Source organism: Maniola jurtina, chromosome 9, assembly GCF_905333055.1.
Source record: "Maniola jurtina chromosome 9, ilManJurt1.1, whole genome shotgun sequence".
Lineage (NCBI taxonomy): Eukaryota > Metazoa > Arthropoda > Insecta > Lepidoptera > Nymphalidae > Maniola > Maniola jurtina.
This window is the reverse complement of record NC_060037.1, coordinates 5,451,980-5,462,113: the sequence shown is the minus strand read 5'-3', so window position 1 is coordinate 5,462,113 and position 10,134 is coordinate 5,451,980. Positions and strand designations below refer to the sequence as shown.

Genomic DNA, 10,134 nt, shown 5'->3' with positions numbered 1-10,134 from the left:
TCCGCGACGGACGGTAAAATGTATGAAACCCGGAGCTGTCCGCGTCGCGGAGAGCTCCGCGTCGCTCTGAACGCGCTGCTAAGGTTTCATACATTTTACCGTCCGTCGCGGACGTCCGCGTAGGTCATCCGCGTCTTGGTAGGTAGGTAGGTTAAGTAGCGGTAGCGGATAAGTTTTCTTGACAGATACGACAGACAGACAACGAAGTGATCCTTTAACAGTTCCGTTTTTCTTTTTGAGGTACGGAACTCTAAAAATATGGTAATAAATCCGAGCAACTTTTGAAACTATCGATATAGCTTGCATCCCTCGAAGGTTGTGAGACGCAGTGACGCCCGGCCTGCCGCCCGGCAGTGGCGCGTCGTCGGCCAGTAGCGAAGCATGTTTTTTGTGATGCAAGCAACTCATTTATGCCTTCACCGCGATAAATACGATCGATAACACAAATCCGCGTGGAAAAATAAAAACGTTAGCCGTATCTGTAAATTCAATTTTGCGTGCGGTTGCAATTTATTGAATCGATTCGTACAGTGTCGATTGAGATATCGATACTTACATCGCGTGACACCCGGCGTCAACAATGTAGCCATAGTGACACAAACTGTTGACGAATTGACGGAGGTTAAGTGAAATTGTACGAAATAAGTTACGATAAAATAATTTTCGATGTTTATTTACTTTACGAATAATGTTAAAAGTTGAGCGTTTGTTGTTATTAAAGAGCATTATCGAGAATCTATTTTAGTAATACATTTTTAAAGAAATCACAATGGGGAATGGAATGAATAAGGTAAGTTTTTGGATGTAATTTTTTGGCAAATACTGCGGATGCGAGCGCATCCAGTTACGTAACATTAACGTGGCTGCTACGATGTAGTAGTTCGTAGCATCAGTGGCGTAGCGCGTAGGTCGAAAATTTCGGTTACATTGTAATAAGTACTAGGTATAAATAATATTTTATGTAAATCGGATATTTTATATGTATTTTATATTTACCTAACTACTTTACAACCATTGTACATTCACTGTGCATGTTATAAGAAATTGTAAGTAATCACACTAGTCCGGCACTATTAAAAACCGAAGGGTGTCAGATTATTGGAATGTTCGGATTACTGGATTGTATAGGAAAATTCATAATAAATAAAACATTCGGCCTCCAATTCGGAGGTCGGAGGTTCGATTCCGGTCACGCTTTTACTTTTCAGAGTTATGTGTGCAATTAAATAGCACTTGCTTTGACGGTAAAGAAAAATGTCGTGAGGAACCCTGTATGCCTGAGACGTTTCCATAATGTTCTTAAAGATGTGTAAAGTCCGCCAATCCTCACTTGACAAACGTGGTGGACTATTGGCCAAACTCTTCTCGTTCTGAGAGGAGACCCGTGCAGTAGTGAGCCGACAATGGGGTTTAACTCAAAACATATACTTGAAGGGTATTCAAGGACTCTAAAATATAAATATGTTTTCCAGAAGAAAAAATGTAGGAATTTAAAAAGGGAGATAATCAAACTTTTTAAAAGACTCTTCGTATTTGAACTGCAAATTACACACGTTCCCACCTACACATATAATAATAATTAGGTTAATGAAGTTCAGTAGGTAAGTACTAGTTTCGCCAGTGACCATAATAATTTATGACTTCATATTCAAAAATGGTCATGTGCGAGCCGACTCGTACACGCAGGGTTCCGTACGCGCAGGGTTTTTGTGATGTAACTACATTTTCTCCTTTACTTGTGCTATTAGACATTGCTATCTGCCTTTAGTGATTCTAGATCAACGGGAACTAGGTACACTAGGTTTTGTTTCGCTGGACGAGTCTTGACAGACACGACTAACAGATAGACATCGAAGTGATATAGTTTTTTTTTTGGAGATACACAACCCTAAAAAATCATGAAAACTTTTAAAATTCTGGTAATCAGAATATCGTTAACGAAGCCAACAACCATGTTGCTAGTAATTTTCCTTTCTCCTAAGCTACTCGTAGGTGTGTTGGGTTAGTAGGTTATCGTACTGAAATCGTTTCTCCTTACAAAGAAAATCGTGCTGCATATATTATAATATTAGGTTTCTGATTCAGGGAAATTTTGTTTTCGTGTTTATTTTAAAAGGTACAATAACCCTTTGGCCTCCTCTGTATTCAAGGAGGTTTTCATGCACCTACTTTTTTACGAGGGGGAAATCATCTAAAGTTACCCGACCTCCTGGAAAAGACATCGGGTTATGTAGGATTATTACCTACTAAAACCCCTTCGGTGGCCATGGTTCTAGCGGTTGAGTTGTACATCCGTCAGTCAGTCTCACTCTGTACAAAATCTCAGTCTGTAAAAAAATAGATTATTTTCTATAGAGTAGAAAAAAGATAGCTTTCAAGCTGAAATCTGGTACAGGTAATACCTATTTTGACAACCTCCCTAGCTCTGTGGTCGTATAAGTGAAAGGTCATGAGTTCGATTCCCGGCAGGGGCAATTTGTAATCTCTATATTCGATGGTCTCAGCCGTTGCTTGTTACCACCATATCAGCAAACCTGTGCTGCTAAGCACTTAGATTTAGAATAAGGTGTTTGGGGTAATTCAACTTCTTATACCCCTTCCAGATTGACTGAATGATCACTTTCCATCAAGAGAAGTCGCAGTTAAGAGCTAAATTGTTATCGGATAAAAAAAAATTGATACTTCTAACACTTACCTATCTGTTATAAGTGTTATAACTTATAACTATACTTATCCAATTCTAACAAGGCTAGAATATAATAGTGTGGTAGACTATGGTCTATAGCCTAAGCACATGAGTAGGTACTCGTATAATATGGCCTAAGCCTTTCTCATTCTGAGGATAGACCCGTGCTCAGTATAGTGGGCCGGTGATGAGTTGATGAAGATGATGGTGTATAATCGACATGCATGTCTCATATTGTCATATAGGTTTAATAGCTATGTGCCTGACTCGTGTAAGTTTTTCATTAAACTGATGATATCTAGGTGCTAATCTGAAATCAATCTGGTTATTATAAGCCTTGCACGAAAGCATTTACCGTGATTCGTGATATCATTGATGATGCATACAGTAATCTAATAATATTCCACTGCTATTATAATTCTCTATGGTAATTTTATGACTAAGCTGCTAACCATGTCGGTTCGACAAAATTCGACATTTACCTATCTACTACTAAATTAAAACGCAGACGCAGAGTGGAAATTTAAGTAGTGTTTATCAGACCAATCAGATTAGGCTAAGTCATGGCTAAGCACATCTCCACTCTGAAGGATATTGGACCTATGGGCTAATCGGACACCTCTTCTCAGCATCTATATTCAGCCGTAGTTGAAAAAGAATTTGTTCCAGGCAAAAAGCAGCTGTTTGCGCTCGTTTAAACAGTTTTTCGCTGAAAGTAGGTATTTATGTACTTAAATTAACATTTTAACTTTTACTTAACAGTTGCAAGATATTTTTGTATAACATCCATTTAGTGTTTTGGTAAAAAAATATAAATAGGCATATCCTCATCATCATGATCAATCCCTCGCCGGCCCACTACTGATCACGGGTCTCCTCTCAGAATTAATAGGCATATAATTACGAAAAATAGAGCAAAGTTCTTTAGGGCTCCATTTAGCCGACTTGTGTCATATTCAGCCTTCAATGACACAATATATCGTCTGAATGGTTCCCTAAAGAAGCCCCTATGTTGACAATGAATTCTAGTGTTGATTATTCTAAACTTGCTGGATTATGCGCTCAGCACAGTATACAAAAGTAGACTGCTAATCCAGGTATTTAGTAGCCAGTAGCTAATACTTGTACTGGAATCAAAACGCCATTTCATATTATGATTCTAGTTGCATATTGGGTACAACTGTAGAATTGTACCTACCAACAGCAAAAATGTGAATCGCTTATCCGTTATGTTAAACAACGTAGATTAACAGCAAAACAGTAAACGAAAAATCATCAAATATTCGTGTTTGTTACCGAGGGAAATTCATAAAGGAAGTTTCTGACTATACGGGGCCTTCCACGAATAATAGGGAAAGGCAGCATGCCAATAAAACGAGGTTAGTTTTCCCCTAACAAAGGTTTCTTTTTTTGCAATAATAAATAACCATTATTATAAAGTCATGACCGTTCCTTATCGGGATAAAGCCTAACAAAGGATGGCATTAGTGGAGAATTGAAAAAAAAAAATTGTGTGTTATTTATTATATCTCCCTATTTATCTTACATAGCAGTGATAGCCTAGTGGCTTGGATGAAAGCCACTAGACTAGTAAGTAGTTACAATTTTTTTGTTTTTAAGCAATAATAAATCTAACATATATAAAGGACGGAGGAAACCTACAACCTGAGAATGTTTTCAAAGATATATGAAGTGTACCAATCAGCATTGGGCCTGCGTTTTGAACTGTGGCCTAAACCTTTCTCATTCTGAAAGGAGACCTGTGCTTAGTAGTGGGCTGGCAATGGGTTACGACATAACTACTGTGCTCCCACGTGGCTGGTGGCATCTTTGATGGATTTCGGTCACGGAAAAAAGGTCTTTTTGAGAGCGCATCACCAGACAGTGATTCCGCCTTTTGTCATCCATCCACTTTCCGACTACTTAGGGTCATAGGTCTAGTGAGCTGGAGGCAATAACACGCTGCGCTCAGCACTTCATGACGCATTTACCTTAACAGTCGTCGGTCTTTTAATGAAACCTAACTTGCAATAGAGTACCTACAGCACAGTTTTGAATTTCCTAACGAAAACCACACCTAGATATCTACTCGATTGATCTTACTATAGTAAACTATAAAATATATTTTATAGGCTATTTAACATAACATGCGACTCGTAAAATTACCAATATCTTTAAAAGCAGTACTGTAACTGTCTCTCTACGTATATTATAACTGTCTCTCTATACGTACTCATATTAGAATAGAATAGATTTTTATTCAAAACTTTTACAAGTGCCTTTGAATCGTCAAATAATTTTACCACTGGTTCGGAATGCGGTTTCTACAAAAGAAGAAAGAAAGTTATTATAAAGAAAACTCCTAATTTTGTTTGTGTACAGGCATGTGGAAGGAAGCACTTGTGTGAAAAATGCTTTCTCCATTTGAAAGGTACTAAATTATCCCAAATGGACATAGGCTATATAATTATAGATACATTTCCAATCCTCGTGAAATTAGTACTTTATAAAATACAGTAGCAAAACATTATGGTAGGTAAGTACTAACTATCATATTAAATATTTTTATATGAAGCCGGTAACAACATAATATAGAAGGTACCTACGTAACGAACGTGCAAAGCACATCGGAGCCGCAGGGCCTGTTTTGTTAAGGGTTATGAGACGGGTCTGCTCGCGAAATTCAAATTAATTTGGTTTTTCGCAATTTGTAAACTAATACGACAAAGTAAGCTTATGGCACTTTAATTGCGCCAATGGCAGTTGGCAGTATATCCTCACAGGTTTATATAAAAATCTTTACTTGAAAGGGTCCAGTTTAGGAAATTAACTATAGTATCGACTAATTTGTGAGTAACTCATTATTTTGACTAAGTTCTTAAACTGAATACTTTCAAGTAAAGATTTTTATGTAATCCTGTGAAGATAATACTGTCATTGTCGGAATTGATACGGAATTAGAATTTGAAAAAATTTGAATTTCGCGGGCAGACCCGTCTCTTGCACCTTAACAAGTCGAGCTTTAGCTCAAGCTTTTTTAGTTAATGGATATGCTGCGCTCCACTCCGTAGATATGATGTGTCAAAACTGGAAATTAATTTACTGCTTAGTTAGAATTTTCATTAGGAATATTTTACCGAAATTTCTCCCGAGACTAGGTATGTGTAAGTTTTTTACCACGCGCGTGCCACCGTAGGTAGCACTTGCAAGTCGTAATGAGAACCTGGTAGGTATAGCTACGCGTGGAAAAATACCTCCCACACATACCAACCTTGGACCAAGTGGTAAATTCTTTTGACGATTCATTAAAATTTATTTGAATAAAAATCTATTCTGTTATAGGTATTTTATATTATTATATACCTACTTATAGGCATTTTGCTATATTCTGTACCTACTAGAGTGCTATGAAAACAACGCAGACAACGATAAACAATGTGAGGCAGCGCGATTTTTTATGTTACAACTTTTATTCACCCATTCAAAAAGCTAGCTTTAAAATTTCAGCGCTACCGTCACGTCACAGGGGACTTTTCAAACGCGTTCTCGGCTTTAAACCAGACATAAAGTTCTAACTTTCAATTCAAATCACGATTGACGATGAATTTTACCCTCCCGAAGCTCGAAGGCTTAGGCTGTGTTAGAGGGTGATAATTTTACTCTACGTGATTTTATCGATACGGCTGTGAATATTCTATTAAATTGTTCGTACAGGCCCCAAACGTCGGTGAAGTCTCGTTTTCGATAAATACCATGTGAACAACTAAGTGTAATGGTTTTTATATTGGATGTTGGCAATCTATTCGATAAAATGTCTTACAATTTCGAGTAAAAATAGCCTTTTGAACACATCTTTACGATGTGTTGTTCGGCTAGAAGGCACATGGTTAAATAAGTTGGCACATCAAAGCCATTTGTTAATTGCTCATAATGCAAGAGTGGATGTTTTTCGATTTTGGCATAAATAAATATAGGTAAGGCTTAACCTATACATAGTATAATATATTCTGAATACCTATTTCTTTTGGATTTAGAGTTTGATTAATATCAATTATATTTATGTACCGACATGATCGCTTACTTTTAGGCTTTGTGGAACATTAAATATAATGCATTTTGTTTGTAAATTGTATTAATTAATAATTACGTAATTGTTAAGTAATTGTAATGAGATGACATGATTTGAATTTTATTTAATTACGTAATATACTTACCTACTACTTACCTGAATAGGTTTGGTCTAACTAACAAAAAGCTAATTACCTTACCCTGAAAATAGTATTATAAGATAGAAAGTCTATACTTCATTAATAAAAAGTTCTACATTCAGTAGCACGAACGGAAAATTAAAACAATACAAAAACATCGACAATTTTTTACATGTACCTACTTTAAAACTACTTAAGCACTATTTATGCAAACTAAGCTATTTAAAAGATCAATTGCGTGCTATATCGTCGCCATCTCTCCTCGGAGGCTCATTATGTCAGCATTTCTTAGGCAAATTTTCTTTATCTCAAGAAAATAATATAGGAAATGTGTTCCCGATTTTAATAACTTGTGATGTGAATACCTACTTAATATAATTATGAACTCATGACCCGAATCAATATATTATTAACTATACAAAACAATTTGTTAAGTGTTAACATTTCAAGTTGGTACTAGCATAATAATATGGTTCCTCGACCCGCCTTTAGTCACCTTACAGCCACAGGTCCACGATATGCATACGGATTGAAAATAATGTGACGCATACAACAAAAGTTCAGGATATACCTACCTATTCATGGACATACTTAAAGCCCCTTCACACTAGCATTAATACTCTACCGTAGTCGCTTGAACGCTGATCGCTGAGTAAAGGTGACCACGCACTCGAACTGCACTGCAGCGGAACTGCGCGTCGCATAAGCGCCCCGCACGTTATTCTCTCCAGTTCCGCTGCAGTGCAGTTCAAGTGCGTGGGCACCTTTAGTGTGCGTCGCCCATGATGCCGCGATATAACGATATCGTTTTGGTATTATCATTACCAAAACCGAGTCCGAAGAGGAAACTCTACCGTTAACTTTGCTGTTAACAAGTGTAAATTAAAAATTTATAACACCCCCGACAAGTGAAGGTTACAGTAACTAGAAAAGAGCTGATAACTTTCAAACGGCTGAACGGATTTTCTTAGATTATAGCTAAGAACACTCTCGATCAAGCCACCTTTCAAACAAAAAAACTAAATTAAAATCGGTTCATTAGTTTAGGAGCTACGATGCCACAGACAGATACACACGTCAAACTTATAACACTTTGGGTCGGGGGTTAAAAAGAGAACTATTACGAAAACGACATAATAAAAAAATCAAGGGTTTTGGGAGGACCCATTATGGGATTTTTTACCACTAAACTGATTGCTTAACTGATTATTTTACATGGTGCTTCAAATATTTCCGATTGTACGAGTACATGATGTTAAGCAGCGTCTGCGCTACGTTTCTTTCCACGAATCTACGCTGGAGAAACTCTAGTGTGCAGGTTTTACTAAGCATATTCGAGTAAATAATTACTAATTGATCAATTTGCCAACAGAATCGGCTGTTGCGGCCGGCCCCATTCCATTGAACTGATGATTATTATAGCTGCGTCAAAATACTTGTGCTGTAAATTATTTTATAAATCATTTTCTTTAGCAAGAATAGCGACCGAAGTTTTAATTAACTTGTCTCAAAGTTAAATAAGACTGGTAGCGTTAGCTTTTACTTACCGCTGGATACTGAAACAAATTGGTCCATTACTGAATTTCAAGAAATACTTTTACCCTTAGGCGTCATCACCACGGACGAGAATAACGCGACGAGTTCGTCCTAATATCGTCGGATAATCTTCACGGTACAACGATAATGCTGCCAGCGCAAGCGTGTCGTCTCGACTCGCAACGTTACGCCACGAGACCCCAACGGATCGTTGGGCGGGACCCGACGATATCGTCGCGAGACGCGCCGAGTCCGTGACGTTAAACTCGTCCAGAGACACTCGTCGTATCGATGCGATAGTATCGCCACACAAGTATATTGTGGTATCGCCCTGTGGAGATAAGCCCATGGAGTTTGTATCGGATTTGATGGCACGGCGAGACTATCGCAGCGATACTCTCGCCCGTGGAGATGGCGCATGTAATAGGCTTGTGATAGGCTTTGTAAGAGGAGTTGCTTGCTGTTGGTACATTATTTGAAATATATCGTCATATTATTCAATATTTTTCCATATTACTGTGTAGATAATTTTATCAACCCCTTCCAAATAATTACATACACTGCAAGTAAGGTAAATTACACTGTGGCCTGAAAACTTTTGTACCACCATGTAAAACGTGTATTTGCAATGAATAAATTATGATTATACCCCTTCCAAGTTTTACCACCTGGTAAAATAGCAGTAAAAGGCTATTTTATATTAAAAAGAAATAAAAAATACATTATAAAAATCGTTCCGGTAGGCACTATAATACCTAAGATATGAAACTGTGTAATTATTTGTATTGTGTCCAAAATGTGTAAATCTGCCAAGTAAAATTCCTCAGTATAAAATTTATCAAAAGATCGGAAAAGCATTTCTGAAATCGGTCCACAGGGTTTCAATTGCTACTTAGATTTCTGTTTCAAATTCAAATTCAAATTCAAATTCAAATTCAAAATGTTTTTATTCAATTAGACTTTTACAAGTTCTTTCGAATCGTCAAAAGCATCTACCACTGGTTCGGAATGCCTTTCCTACCGAGAAGAACCAGCAAGAAACTCGGCGGTTGCTCTTTTCAAAGATTTGATATACAATATTATGCCATGTATAAAAGCAATTGAAGTCCTGCGCATTGCTGGAGCGAATCGAAGTTCAAATCCACGCTTTTTTATCATTTACATAATCTTCGATAGTATAATATGCTTTTCTCAAGAGCATATTTTTAATAGATTTTTTGAACCTGTGTAAAGGCAAGTCCAAAATTGACTGAGGAATTTTGTTATAGAAGATTATACCCATTCCCACAAATGACTTTTGGACCTTCCTGAGACGGAGTGTAGGAGTCGCAAGCCTGTTACGGTGTCTAGTCAGCCTGTTGTGTAGATCGCCAACCCTCTTGTAACTAAGAATATTTTGTCTTACAAAAATTATGTTGTTGTAAATATATTGAGAGGCTACGGTAAGGATACCTATTTCCTTAAATTTTTCTCGAAGTGAATCGCGTGGTTTTAAGTTATAAATTGCGCGTATTGCCCTTTTTTGTAATACAAAAATTCTCCCAATATCTGCCGCTCTACCCCATATTAAGATTCCATAAGACATAATACTATGAAAATAAGCAAAATATACTATCTTTGCGGTCTCCACGTCAGTTAATTGTCGAATCTTTCTAACCGCGTAAGCAGCAGAGCTTAGTTTGCCAGCAAGAGTTGATATATGGG

General features: G+C 37.2%; 1 protein-coding gene across 1 annotated transcript in view; it reads left to right on the top strand.

The window, feature by feature from the left end:
- The first annotated feature begins 342 nt into the window (after positions 1–342).
- LOC123868281 (dual specificity protein phosphatase 22-like) overlaps positions 343–10,134 on the top strand; it is a 56,831-nt gene continuing 47,039 nt past the window's right edge. The window contains exon 1 of the mRNA XM_045910720.1: positions 343–790. Within this exon, the coding sequence (XP_045766676.1) occupies positions 770–790 (21 nt within the window). The 5' untranslated portion in view covers positions 343–769. The remainder of the gene's footprint in view (positions 791–10,134) is intronic.